Raw genomic sequence first — 14,427 nt, forward strand, 5'->3', positions numbered from 1 at the left:
GTTTTTGTCCTGAGTTCAATACACAGAAAATCTATTTTTAAAGCTATTAAAAATGTTTGTACATATTTTGTGTCTATTTTTTTTTTACCTAATATCCGTTGATGCCTTCATGTGCAAAGCCACGCGCCTCCAAAAGCAATCTCTTATATTTGATGTTATCTCACTAAAGGGGGATTTTGTCTCATTAATTATGTGGCACATTTATCACGGTGAGCTTGCATTATGTTCACTATAATACAAAATTGTGATCACAATTCCAAAGCTCCTTACCCGTAAAAAAAAAAAGGATGTGTATGATATTTCCGACGTTACCTGAAGGGAGCACACAGGAGGAGATCCGCATTCCCATGACGTCAGTTTTATCCGACGCAAATACAGCTCGTGCTTGAAGCATTGGGTCAGATATCCAAAACAAACTTGCGGTAAGATACTGCCTATGTAAGGATGTTTTTCAGTGTTATGACAAGTTTTATGTGTCAGTTTAACGCCGACCAAGAGTGTACGAGAAATTAAGAGAAAACTGTGTCGTAGAAAGAAATGTGCTATGCGTTTCTTGCTTACATGTTCGGCGATGTGAAAACACGGAGCTCTAACATCATCTGTAAAATCAATTAATAACGAAAGAGGCCTGAAATAAGCCATAAGCGAATCATTAATTTAGGTTTGTGTTGGGTTTACAGTGACAGGGGTTCGCTGTTAACGAATAGATTATTTTTGGGGGGCTAAATCGTCATCACTCCGTATCCATTTTCCGCATCCGTAGTGTTCTTACTTAAGCTAGTTAGCTTCCTAGCAATAGCTAAACAATACCATTAATTAACAAATGCCTTATTAATAAATAATAATATAGATGGTATCATTACAAATGGCACATGAAATCTCATCTCAGAATGCCGGTATAGCTCCTATTTGTAACACTTCTTCCCTCTTGGATTACATCTATTGCGTTAATTCTTATCAAAATGTCATATTACTGTTTTTTATATATCCAAGGATACATCGAAATCGACGAAGAACTACAGTTTTAGACTTTGTATAGATCCTTGCAGTCGTCTGGTGAATTCGGCATTCATCGGTCATCAACTAATCACATTAAAACCTAAAAGTGACTAGCTCACTTTCCTGCTGTAACCACTGCGTATAATTTGTTGACTGAGATTAAGGTTGTATAGGAGTTAAATTATATAGTATTGGGGAAAAAAAATAGAAAAAAGATGATAAACTATGTCCAGAGCACTACCTGAGGTTTGTTATTGGTGAAGATCATTCAGATTCTCACACTTCCTAAACTACAACTACAGATACCAGAAGACACACCACTCCTGGAAATCTACATAATGTATACACCAAGTATTATGAAGTAAATGTAATGTAATCAAAACAATAGGAAACATGACCTATTTGCACATGAGTATCCTTACAGGGTCTTTTGTTTGAAAATGTCATAATTGAGTTGTGTGTTGTGAGATTTTAGGGGAAGGAGGTTCTCTGTGAGTTAAATGCATCATACAGATTTTTTTAATGTACCAAGTTACATATAAATGTAGGTATGTAGGAGAACTGACACTGGAAGATATTTTTGTTATTGATATTCATATTAAAGGAGGATGAAGTGGATATCTGGCTGGCTGCTGCTGCTGTCCATCTCTGTCGAGGTCTGGTCAGTGCCTATAGATCGCAATGCAGCCCAGCAGGTCCCTAAAGAGGAAGTGCAGGAAGAGAACATGGTAATGGCTCATTATTCTGTCATTTGTTTTTTCTTCTACCTCGTGACCTGTTTTTATGACCAGAGACTTGTTGTGGTTAACATTTCCTTACAAAATAGGACACTGGCCTGTACTACGACCGGTACCTCAGAGAGGTGATTGAGGTTTTAGAGACAGACCCGCACTTCAGAGAGAAACTGCAGACAGCAAACACAGAGGACATTAAGGTTGGTTTCCACCTCTGCCTCTGTTTCACGTTCTTCCTTCTCAGTCGGTAGGCTTCCCTGTGTACTGTTTACATTCTAGCAGCTGGCATTGTGTCCAAACTGTTTAAACTCACCTGGATTTCTCATGTTTGCCATCAGAACGGGCGTCTCAGTAAAGAGCTGGACCTGGTCAGTCATCATGTCAGAACTCGCTTGGATGAGCTGAAGCGTCAGGAGGTTTCTCGTCTCAGGATGCTGCTAAAGGCCAAACTGGACAGCACCAACACACAGAGTGAGTGGGATTCCTTTGATCCACATCACTGAAAAGTTTGCAGTTAACTGTATACTAAAGTTCTTATTAGATTTAATAATCTTTTTTAAAAAATGAAAAAGATTTTTAACACCTTCACAGAAATTTGTGAACCATTGACTTTTCTTATCTTAACTGATTATGGAAATTTTGTATGTCAGTCCATTTTTATCAGTCTGTTATTTACAAAAAAAAATCTCTGTACAAATCTGTGTATTTATTCAGTAATATATATAGAACCAAATGGTAGTCCAGTATGTGATTGGTTATTCACATATGATCCATACAGGTCTTCAGATGGACCATGCCTCCCTTCTGAAGCAGTTTGAACATCTGGATCCGCACAATCAAAACACCTTTGAGGCCAAAGATCTCGAGCTTCTAATCTCAACGGTAAGTTGCTGCAGCGATAAATGAAGAAGAATTTTAGGAGTTTTTAAAGAAATTTTTGTCCATTTGTTTCACAGAGTGTGACAGATCTCGAGAATCATAACAACACTGATCAGACTGTCTATTTTGTGCTATACCTCACTTATTTAAAAAAAAAATATTATTAACAGCAATAGTAGCAGCAATAATATCTTTTATCTCTCTGGCTTTTCATCTAGGCCACTAAGGACCTGGAGAACTACGACGCAGAGAGACACGAGGAGTTCAAGCGCTACGAGATGCTGAAGGAGCATGAGAGGCGGGAGTACCTGAAGAGCCTTGATCAGGAGAAGAGAGAAAAGGAGGAGAAGAGAATGCAGGAGCTGAAGGAGAAACACCGCCAGCATCCTAAAGTTAACGCTCCGGTGGGCGACTGATACATCCGTGTTCGTTTTTATCAGAAACCATTAGAAATGACTCAGGTTTTCAGTCTGTTTTTAAAAAATATTTTTCCCACTCAGGGTAGCGTTGATCAGCTGCGGGAAGTTTGGGAGGAGACAGATGGACTGGATCCTCAGGAGTTCAATCCCAAGACCTTTTTTAAACTGCATGGTGGGTGACAGCAACTCGCTTTAAGCCATTCTCTTTTTTTCATGTTAATGGGTTATATGTTTTTTTTTAAAAACAAAGAAAGAAGGGTTCTCATTTATTCTCTGTTTCATTTAGATACAAATGAAGACGGTGTTTTGGATGAGCAGGAACTGGAGGCTCTCTTTACAAAGGAGGTGTACAATCCTGCTTACATCCACATCATGACTGCTTCAATTAAACTTTGATTTAGATTTAGTTTTATCCTGAGACTGCTTAAAATCCTGGTTTGATTTCTATTTCCTTCAAAATGCAGCTCTTCTCTGTGTTCCTAAGCTCCTGCAGGCTTTTTTACAAGCTGACAGCAGACATATGCACAGCATCAGAGTAGCGGCTAACATCTGTTTATTTCCCTCCTCCAGCTGGAGAAGGTCTACGACCCAAAGAATGAGGAAGATGATATGATGGAGATGGAGGAAGAAAGGCTGAGGATGAGGGAGCATGTCATGAAAAATGTAAATTGTTAATTATTTATCTCACCATTTCCCACCTTTACTGGGTTTTTCTTTAACTGACGCAGCCAACCTTCCTGTGTTAAAAGGTGGATGCAAACAAAGACCGGCTCGTCAGCCTGGAGGAATTCCTCAAGTCCACAGAGAAGAAAGAGTTCAGTAATCCCAAAGAGTGGGAGGTAAGGAGCTCAGAGGTGGCCTGAAGGTTGGGGAAGTGGGTGGATGCTTTGCACTGGGTGTGTGGTTCAAGTTCCCAGGATGAGCCTGGAAAGCGTGGGTGCTGAAGTTGAACAGTTAATGAGTCTCTCACAAGTTGACCCAATGAAAACTCTTTGATGTACTTTTTATTTTTTAATTCCTGTTTACCAATGGACATTTGGAAAATCAGACTGGGTGTGACAGTGGTGTTCTTTTCAATAATGAGATAATGCATGCATAATGCTTTAACTAATTTCATCGATTGGGGATCAGATAACTATAAGAGGGTGGAGTATCCACTGCAGGTTAGGGCAGAGTTTTTGGATGAATTGGAATTCTCAGAGTCTTTTTCACCAGTGTTTTCACAGTGCGGAGCAGGAGATTGAGATACAGATTGGTGCAGCATTTGTTGTGATGCAGACGCTGTATTAGTCCGATATGGTGAAGAGAAAGCTGAGCATGAAAGCAAAACTGTTGGATCTCCAGTCGATCTACATTCCTATCCTCACCTATGGCTCCAAGGTAGTGACTAAAAAATAAGCTAAAGGTTAAAAGCATTACAAGTAAGCTTATGCATAGGGTGGGAATCTTGGCCATTTGGGAGGCAACTCCTTCGTGGCTAAAGGAGCCTGTTGAGGTGCTTGAGGCATCTAAACAGGATGCCTCCTGTGAGGCTCATAAGTGAGGTGCTGGTGTTGGACATGTGCTACCAGTAGGAGGCTCTGCGGCAGACACAGAACATGATGGAGAAGTTATAGGCCCCAGCTGGTTTGGAAACATCTCGATGTCCCTCCCCGGGAAGAGGGAGGGACGTGTTTTCTTTTTTAAATGGATGGATGTGTGCGTTACCTGCATCCCGCTGTTGTCGCTGCAGACTCTGGAAAACAAGCCAGTGTATACAGAGGAAGAGCTCCAGCGATTTGAGGCTGAACTCAGGGACAAGGAGGAAGAGCTGAAGAGGAGGGCTGAGACTCTGCTTCAGGAGCAGGAGCTGCTGAGGGAGAGAGGCAAAGCCTTGGAGGCCCAGAGGAGAGAGTACCAGCAGGTAACAATCCTACCCTGGCGGTCACTTTCTTACATCATCTGAAACTTAAAAAATAGTTAATTGTTTCTTTTTTTCTTTTTTTAAATGGCAGGCTGTATTAGAAATGTCTCAGCGACAGAAAGAACAGCAGGCAGTGGATGGGCAGCCTCCTGCGGGTCCTAATGGAGAACTACAGTTTCAGCCACAGACACAGAAACCTGAAGATAAAGGTAAACTGACTGTGACATATCCAGCATTGTTGTTACATTCTTTGGCTTGTGTTTTAATTCATTAATTTTTTTCATATTTCTCCCACAGAGGCAAAAGCTCCAGCTGAGCCCGAAGCTGAAGCCCAAAATAATCTGCCTGCAGAACCCCCACAGAATCTGCCTTTGCACACCTAATGTGCTCAGGCAGCTTACACACACACACACACACACACACACACACACACACACACACACACACACACACACACCTAAACATACGCACATTTGGTTTGATTTACCCTGACACAGATATCCAGATGGGTTCTGCAAAATGCATTATGTGATCTGTGTGCATAGGTTCAGACAGACCGGCTTGTTTCTTGTGACATACTGAGTGTACTGAGTGTTAATGTCTGTGGTCTACATTAGATTAAAGATATCAAAGCACACGGTATTAGTACATGTATTCTCAGAAATCTTCAGTTTCAGTGAAGCTGTCAATCCTGCAGAATTGCATGTGTAAAATCACAAACGTTGCCGAATAAAATCTTAATTTAAAAGTATTTTGGGGAGCACTGTGTGGGGTTTTTTTGCAACACTAAATCGCACAGCTTCAGACATGATCGATTGTCATTATTTTTATGTGGGTGCTGAAGTTGAACAGTTAATGAGTCTCTCACGAGACGGAAGATTTTCAAAGTTTGTTATTTATATAACAAAATTTGCAACTATACATGCCAAGGTCAAGAATTTCCAGAGAGTAATGCAACACTTCGCTTTGTGGATAAGGAGGAAAACAACAGAAATATTCGCTTGTTTCTGAAATTCAGTTTTTCTCAGAAAGATCTGAACAAGATCTTTTTGTGTGAGCTATTTATTAATGTCAAATATGCAAGGACAGTTTAACGAAGAAACAGTCAGCAGGTATTTTACACTCTTGAACTATTGTGGAAAGAGATTAACAGTAAGTAAAAAGAGCCCGTGCTTAGATAAACTGGTCCAGTTTTTTGGGAGGTGCTGCAGGAACCACATTCTTTGGTAGAAGTGTAAATTAATAAAAAAAAAACTATAATAATCCGACTACTGAGGTTTTTTTCAACATTTCCAGGTTTTATATTTTGTTATTATAAAGCCCCATAAAATAAAATATATTCAAATATATATATAAAAATAAATATCCATTCACACTTCCGGTGCAGGGGGAAGCGCTTCCTGATAGCTGAAACCCGTAATGAATACGTGAATCATGCCTCGCAAAAACGAGCTTTCGGAAGCTTTACGATCGCAAATTGTTGATCTGCACAAAGCTGGAAAAGGTTATAAAATAATCGCACGCACTTTGGATATTCATCGCAACACAGTTAGGGACATTGTGCTTAAATGGAAGCGATTCAGTACTGTGGCTACTCTGCCGAGAAGTGGGCGCCCTAGAAAGACGTCTGCAAAGACAAAGATCAGCGAGGTAACCCTTAATTACTCTGCAAACAGCAAATCAAGCAGCCGTGTGTACAAAACTAGACGCCTGCAGCATCCAGACGAGCTTCTTAGCTCTGAACCCTGATGAAAACAAATGTGGAAGTTATTATTTAGCGGCCAGTGGCCACATTGGAGCATCAGCGGTCATGCCAAAGCGCATCAGTTGGATTTCAGACTAGACCTTGTTTTTCTTTAGAAGGTGTTTTAAACCATTTGTGGATAATATCTCTCACTGTGGTTCGCTGATGTCCCAAAACCTAAGAAATGGCTTTGTAATCCTTTCCAGGTCGGTGGATGTCAGACAGGTTCTATTCAAGTGATTTCTGTAATTAAATAATAGGAGTGTGGCTACTGAAATTGAACTCGGCTTTCCAAAAAATGTCGATTAATCACAGTTAAGTCATCATTTAACAAGGGAGGAAATTACTTTTTCACATAGGGTCAGGTAGGTTTGGATAGATTATTCCCTTAATAAATTTTAAAACGTATTTAAAAAGTTGGATTTTTTATTTACGCAGGTTAAATTTGTCTAATATTAAAATTACTTTGATGATATGAAACATGTAAGTGTAATAAATCAGGAAGCAGAAAACGAAAAACTTTTTCATGGTACCATATACTGGTCCAGCTCACAGTATGAGAGCATGTGATCATACATGAGACACAGATCAAGTGACACCCCCCCCCCCCCCCCCCCCCAACACACACACACACACACACACACACACCTTGCATTACTAAACATTCTCCATTAATAAAAGCATTTTTGTCATTTTCATATTTACATTTTCTAACCGCTAAAATGTCTTTTTAGAGATTGTGAATATATAATATACTAATCTGAATGTCGTTTCAGTTTATTTCTTGAAATGAAATTTGCTACAAATTTTTAATTATTTAATTTTGGCAATTCATTTCCTGCAATTTACCCCAAAGATTCGCACAATGTTGTTTGAGTAACTCTTGTGAAATGCACTCAAAGAAGTAATGAGATGAACAGGATATAACATGGGTGACATCCCACCAGTGAATACTTGCCCCACCTACCTATTCCAGTCCACACCAATAAGCGCATGTTGCTTTTCCACTCCCCAAAAATCCAGAATTTAATTTTTATTTGTATAAAATTATTTTGGTAATGGGTTCACTTAAAGAAATGTTAATCACTCTACTGAAATCCATGACAGTTTGATCTCTGAGGTGTAGCCGCAGATTAATGTTTACCATATGACTTGATGCATCTTTTCCTGTCTCTTAGGTTGGTAATGGCTCTAGTGAGCCAAAAGACAGAGGAGAAGATTTGCATCACAAAAAGGTAAATTTTATTAATTCAAGAGTTGATGAACTTTAGAAGGAAAAATAGAAAGACGAAATGTGCGAAGGCTCTCCATCATGTCTGGGGAAAACTAAGAATAGAAAAACATATCTGATCTAAATTTGGCTCCAGTCTCACTCAGACTGGTCTCTTTGTGCAGTCCAACTGGTCTGCCTTTCAGACTAATACTACTAGGAGTGGAACGAAAATCTCCAGCCAAATTTTAAATTTCAACTTTTTATATATGCACACACTGCATAAGAAAAATAAAGCCTTTCCGGAAAACTGCAATACCTTAAATGGCCACTTATGGTTGGCTTAAAAACTGAGCAATACATATAGACTATTTATGAAGGATGGACTTACCCACACACGATATCGCCATGGTTATGTGGCTAACTTTGTAGCCTCATTATTGGTATTTTGGGTACAGAAATGTTGCTTTTTCAGTGCCAGACCACATGTTTACTTCTAAAGTTAGACATTTTAAGATGACACTCTGTGGGTTTTAACACATTTTTGAAGCCAGTTTCAAGTGACCACTTGAGGAACTGCAGTTTTTGGCACTTCTGTGTTTGGTTTTAATTTTTAGCCCTGCAGATTGCCACTTGGTTCATCTCCATGGAACCCCATGCTCTCCATTATTAGTTTTCTATTCACAACAACTGTACTGGTGATCTGTGGTTTACTGCTCTTTGTAATCTGAATTCAACCACTTAATTCAACCAGATGTGAGCAGATGTTTTATGAGTTGTCCAGGCTGATCTCCATCGTCTACACTGACAGTTAGACTTGTAGTCAAGACCGCCTAAAACAAGACCGAGACAATACCAAGACCAGAGGGTATCGAGACCAAGACAGACCGAGTAAAGACCAAGAGAAAGTCGAGACGAGACTGGACTTCTCTTTGTAAGCTCCTTTGACTACAATGACCTGGATGACTGAGAACCTTCACAGAGCGTAGCTGAGCCACTGTGTGAGAGCTGAGGAGCGGGTCTCACTCAAGGGGAGTCGACTCTTCTGGTTCACTACAAAGCACTCTCTAAGCACGGCTCTTAGAGCTGATGCTTTTGCACATGACACATTATCAAACGCTACGTTGTGTGTCATGGATACTGTTGACTCCAAATCTCCCGATCTGAGACAGCAAGACCGAGACAGCAAGGCCAAAATGGGACCGAGACCAAGACAAGACCATGACCACGTAAAAGTGGTCTCGAGACCAAGACCGGTCTTGAGACATCCAACTCTACTGACAATATACTGTTTATGCTGTCTTTATACTAGACAGTAAATGTAAAATTTACAGTGACTTCTGATTTAAAATAATGAGGACTTACATGTAAGCTTTAAATTTAAATGAACTTCTTTAAAGTTTATAATATAATGGTATTAATTTTAGTGCTTGACTGAGGTTTTAGTTATTTATTTTGGAGTCATGTATCTCTCGGCATATGTCGTGTAAAAGTGTGCTTGACTGTGAGGATGCTTGGGTCTTTTTCTTCTGGCTCACATCTATATTCTGTCTCTTTCTCTATAGCAGCGAGGAAAGGCTACTGCTGTTTCATCTAAAGATGAGACTACAGAACAAGACGTTAGTGCTTATGTATTTGTTAAAATTGTTTAAATGATTGTTTAAAATATCTGATTTTTAAAGTAATCTAATAAAACCTATCATTCTATATATTTCTCTTTAAATCCAGAGAGACTTTAGCACCACCCACAAGGATGGAAAGATCATACATTCCGACTCATCTCGTACTCAAGCAGCAGATGAAGAGAATATGGTGTGTTAGCTACTGTATATATATATTTATAAATGATATACAATAAATTATCACATGAAGATGTTTGTAGCTCATCACTTCCTGTCTCCTAGGCTGGACCGTCAGATATCAGAGGAGGAAGTTCAGCCCATAAAATGGTAAAGCATCTTCAGTTTGAGCATTGTTTGGAAAGACAAGAACCCCTCATTCTGTTTACCTTTTAAAATCCAGAGACGATTAGTCGACATAGAAAACTGAAAAATACCATCTCAATATTATTAACATGCCTAATCTAAATTTGGCCACATTTACATTCAAATTGACCTCTCCAGTCCTTTTAGGGAGGAACCAAAAATAGCAGATAGCATGGTTTCAAGTGCAGGTCCTCATTCTGTTTTCCTGTTAAATCTTTAGAGCGATAACATCATCTGCAGTGATGGAAACACAGATTCTTACTCATCTGATGAAGATGAAGAAGACCCTATTGTATGTGAAGTAACAATAAGTGAAAATGATTTTAAGGATATCAAAATGATGACATCAAGATGTTCATCAGCCATCCTTTTCTGACTTGCAGGCCAGTCATCTGTCAGCTGGAGATCCGGACCATGAAATGGTAAATATGCACATGCAGTAAGAAGTGCAATAATTACTTAGTTAAAACTAAAGCAAACCATCCAAATAATGAATTTAAAGAAGGAACCCACACCACAAACGCAATCAAGACGCCCAACTTAGGCTACGTTCACACTGCAGACGAAAGCGCATCAAATCCGACTTATTTGACCCTATGCGACCCATATCCGATCATGGTATGACAGTGTGAACGGCACAAATCTGATATTTTCAAATCCGATCTGGGTCACTTTCGTATGTGGACTGAATCTGATACATATCTGATGTTTTAGAAAGCGACTGCTGTTTGAATGGTCATGTCGCATTAAATCCGTCTTTTACGTCACTGACACAAGACAGACGCCAATTTTCAGCTCCGGAGAAGACATCGCAAACGCTTCCTGGCCATCCAGTGAAACTGTTGGGAAGACAACGTTGGAGAAATGTGAACATTTTATTTGTACTGTATAATCTGCAGATTCTGTCCGAAATCTGCAACTATCGTTTAAAGCATCCCAAAAAACCAGTCTGTGATGAAGGAGTAAACATATCCAGGAAACCAAATTTGACCAAATTTGATTTAAGTTTGAAGTTGTGAATTATTAGGCGCACGGGTACTTCAAGGATACTAACACAGGCAGCTGTAACCACTAAGTTCCTACTAGACTTCACCTCTTGAACCTCAGCCATTTAGGATACATCCTAAGCAAACATTGGTAACTTCTCTGTTACAATATTATATAGTTTTAGTAGTGCTGTTGGCGTTAATCTCATTAAAATGACGTTAATGTCATAACCGCATTAACGCGGCAAATCTCCATTAGTGAGTTAGTGCAGATCACCCTGTGTGTGGGGCTGCACAGTGCACAGATTTTGGATAAATTATTTAATTAATGCTTGATACACTGAATTATTTTGGAGACTGTATGTGTAGGTGAAGAGGAGCTTAAATGTGAGCATGACAGCAGGGTTTTCTCGTGCACCGGAACTTAATATACCTGCTTATATCTCTTTCTCTTTTATGTTGTAGCACCAAGGAACGACCAACTCTGCTTCATCTGATGATGAAACTACAGAAGAAGATCCAACAGTTACTATTTTTCATTTGTTATTTTTTTTACATATGGAAATGATGACATTTTGGTTCATTTCTACTACATTTAGCTTTTAAAGCATATTTCTGGCTTGTCATGTGTTACTAGGAGCAGTTTTTCTGTGGAGAGAAGAAGATATATGCTGGTTCCTCAGTCACAATGGGAGCCCTCCTCCTGCTCCTCCTGGCGTTCATTGTGAAGCACGGCTTGTCAAAAGCAGCATCCAGAGATCTCCTGCACCTCCTAAACTTGGTGGTACCCGGATGTGTTCCAAAGTCGCTTCGCTTTTTAAAAAAGCATTCGACTGATTACAATGGAAAGACTGAGATTCACTTTTATTGCCCCAGGTGTACAAACTACCTTGGTGTGGATCCCGGTAATGAGTGTAGTGTGTGCCAGCAGAGCTTGAGCAGAAAATATCTGATCTTGAAGGCTTACTACTTCCTTGTAATGCCGCTCGAAATTCAGCTAAGAAACCTCCTTGCGCGCGTCCACTCAAAGCTTGGGAAGCATTTCACGAGGGATGATTCCTTTTCTGATGTCCACACTGGAAACGAATACAAGAGTGAAAGACAAGACGGCAGTATTACACTCACCTTCAACTGCGATGGCTCGTCCGTGTTCAGCTCCTCAAAATACTCCATCTGGCCCATCCTGTGTACCATCAATGAACTACCGTATGTGGAACGGTGCAAAAACGTTCTGTTGCACACTTTATGGTTTGGCAAAGGAAAACCACAAGTTCAGAGTTTTTTGACTCCGTTCATTAACGAGCTTCAGAAACTGTCTGCTGCAGGGTTCTGTTGGAAAGATGAGATCGGCTCGGAGCATCACACCACGGTAACAGTTAAAATATGCACATGTGATGCGATAGCAAGAGCAATGGTGCAGAACTTTGAGCCGTTTAACAAAGAATTTGGTTGTGGTTTTTGCTACCACAAAGGTGAGATGGTTATAAAGGGCAGGGGTTTTACCAGAGTTTACCCGATACAGATGGACGGCTGTGATCTGAGACACATGCCTGAAACAGTCCAACTTGCTGAGTTAGTGATGGGAAATAGTTATGACCAGAGTCAAATGGGGGTTAAAGGTCCAAGTCTCCTGTTTCTTTTGCCGTCATTTGACATTATCAAAGGCTTTGTTCCAGATTACATGCACTGTTTTTGTCTGGGCGTTGTCCGTCAGTTCGTCAATCTGTGGTTCGACCCGCTTTATGCCAGCAAGGACTTCCATTTGACAGATGAGCATTTAAACGACCTGGACAGAGCCTTGTGTGAGATCCAGCCACCAAATGAAATCAGCCGAAGTCCCAGGAGCCTCAGTGAGAGGATGCATTGGACAGCTTGTGAGTGGAGAGCATTTGCTCTCCTCTATTCTCCTGTAATACTGAGGAATGTTTTGCCAGCAGTGTACTACAAGCACTGGATGCTTCTTCCTTGTGCCCTTCACGTCCTCCTCTCCCACTTTGCCACTCAGGATGAGCTCAACTGTGCAGAGTTGTGTCTGGTTCAGTTTGTAGCACAGATACCGTCTCTCTATGGACTCGAGCATTGTTCGTACGACTGCCATGTGTTGACGCATCTTACAGAAGGTGTCCGGAACTGGGGGCTTTTGTGGGCCAATTCAGTCTTTGTTTTTCAAGACATGAACAGCAGACTGTTGCAGATGTACTCTGGTACGCAGTCAATTTCATTACAGATTTTCAAGAATTTCTTTTCATATGAGAAAATAATAAGACAAGGAAGTGCTACCCTTCAGGACGCCAGCACAGAAATCAAAGACTTCTTCTGTTCCATGGCAAGTTGTGATCGTTTTACAAAGTCATTAAATTACATTGGAGAAGAGTTAGTGACTCTGGGAAGTGGCTCTCAGAGAGTTTTGACACCAAGAGAAATTGCAGCGTTGCAGAAGAATGAAACACTTTCGTGGTGCCAGCCACATCGTGACAGTGTAACTGAATATAAGCGTTGTGTTTATAAGAACATGCTGGTTACAAGTTTGGAGTGTAGTGGCACATTAAAAAGAAACAATTCAGTAATAGAAACAAGCAGTTGCTTTGCTGTGGTGGAGTCCTTGGTCGTTGTACCGAAACCCTGCAGCTGTGAAGGAAGGCCCGACTGCTCGTGCAGAGAACTGGTCTTTTTCTGCAAGCAGCTGCAGCGACTAACCAGACAGCCAACTATCCAGGACACACAGATCAACACAAACATCGCCAAATTCCTTGTAAAAGTGAGGAACTCAAATGAACTGTGTGCAATAACATGCCAGGACATTGTTTCCAAATGTTTCATGATTAACCACGTGGGTCAGTTATATGTCATGAGAATGCCTGTGTTTGAGACACATTAAAGTCTGTCATTTATGATTCATGTCAGACCTCTCTGAGCTTGGGTGCTCAGAGAGGTCTGAGTGCACCTGTACATATGTTTGGTATGTAGCAGAAACTACCAGTGAAGGTCCTTCAATTTCATGTTTGTTTTATTCAACATCAAATTGTTAATATCAGCTTTGATTAAAAACTTGAATCTTTGAAAAATTGCCTTAAGTTTCAGAACATCTTTGTTTGTTTCTCTCATTTAGCTGTAATGACAGACACACACATGCTTTATGGATTCCATAAGTCTTTAAAATCACCATCATTATCGTTGTCATTAGATGGATCTGCACTGGTCCATGGGGAGTTGGGGCTGTTTCCCCATGGACTAATGTAGAATGTGACTTCTTTCTACAATCACAGGAGTCACCCCCCTGGAACCCCTAAAGAAATCATATTTTTGAGAGTTCAGAATATCAGAGTACAACCCATGTAAAAAAGTTGTAGATTGATCTCAACAGAGCCATTCACTGAGAGAGTTTGAGAATCAAGGTGTACCAAAGCTGTTCGGGCAAATCTGTAGCTGAATTAAAATAATTCTGCAAAGAAAAGTGGGCCAGAATTCCTCCACAGCAAAGTGACAGACTCATTGCCAGTTATCACAAACACTTTATTGCAGGTCTTTAAAGTTGGCAAAACCAGTTATTAGCTTTGGGGGGTAATTA

The 14,427-nt window shown here is 40.2% G+C and overlaps 2 protein-coding genes across 2 annotated transcripts; both read left to right on the forward strand.

Moving 5' to 3' along the window:
- The first annotated feature begins 340 nt into the window (after nt 1-340).
- nucb1 (nucleobindin 1) lies at nt 341-5,659 on the forward strand. The gene is made up of 13 exons (XM_085352846.1): nt 341-422; nt 1,604-1,727; nt 1,826-1,933; nt 2,072-2,204; nt 2,512-2,615; nt 2,831-3,016; nt 3,113-3,203; nt 3,318-3,376; nt 3,602-3,694; nt 3,781-3,870; nt 4,764-4,934; nt 5,026-5,143; nt 5,232-5,659. Exons 2-13 carry the CDS (start codon nt 1,608-1,610, stop codon nt 5,315-5,317), a joined length of 1,359 nt encoding a protein of 452 aa, XP_085208972.1. The 5' UTR covers nt 341-422; nt 1,604-1,607; the 3' UTR covers nt 5,318-5,659.
- A 688-nt stretch (nt 5,660-6,347) lies between these two features.
- Nucleotides 6,348-13,766, forward strand: LOC146634177 (uncharacterized). Its single transcript, XM_085352847.1, has 9 exons — nt 6,348-6,584; nt 7,857-7,913; nt 9,454-9,507; nt 9,617-9,700; nt 9,793-9,837; nt 10,094-10,165; nt 10,257-10,295; nt 11,325-11,384; nt 11,497-13,766. The coding sequence occupies exons 1-9, from the start codon at nt 6,369-6,371 to the stop codon at nt 13,735-13,737; spliced, it is 2,868 nt and encodes a 955-aa protein (XP_085208973.1). The 5' UTR covers nt 6,348-6,368; the 3' UTR covers nt 13,738-13,766.
- The last annotated feature ends 661 nt before the right edge of the window (nt 13,767-14,427 follow it).

Source organism: Diplotaxodon limnothrissa, linkage group LG4, assembly GCF_057381915.1.
Source record: "Diplotaxodon limnothrissa isolate DT_005_m linkage group LG4, D_limnothrissa_male_GT1.1, whole genome shotgun sequence".
NCBI lineage: Eukaryota > Metazoa > Chordata > Actinopteri > Cichliformes > Cichlidae > Diplotaxodon > Diplotaxodon limnothrissa.

What these genes read in the sequence shown, in the direction of transcription:
- LOC146634177 (XM_085352847.1), top strand. Translation starts at nt 6,369, where the DNA reads ATGCCTCGCAAAAACGAGCTTTCGGAAGCTTTACGATCGCAAATTGTT. An exon ending in CAGCAGATGAAGAGAATATG is followed by an intron (nt 9,701 to 9,792) that starts GTGTGTTAGCTA and finishes CCTGTCTCCTAG; the next exon opens with GCTGGACCGTCAGATATCAG. An exon ending in GAAGTTCAGCCCATAAAATG is followed by an intron (nt 9,838 to 10,093) that starts GTAAAGCATCTT and finishes TTAAATCTTTAG; the next exon opens with AGCGATAACATCATCTGCAG.
- nucb1 (XM_085352846.1), top strand. Translation starts at nt 1,608, where the DNA reads ATGAAGTGGATATCTGGCTGGCTGCTGCTGCTGTCCATCTCTGTCGAG. An exon ending in CAAACACAGAGGACATTAAG is followed by an intron (nt 1,934 to 2,071) that starts GTTGGTTTCCAC and finishes GTTTGCCATCAG; the next exon opens with AACGGGCGTCTCAGTAAAGA. An exon ending in AGAGGAGAGAGTACCAGCAG is followed by an intron (nt 4,935 to 5,025) that starts GTAACAATCCTA and finishes TTTAAATGGCAG; the next exon opens with GCTGTATTAGAAATGTCTCA.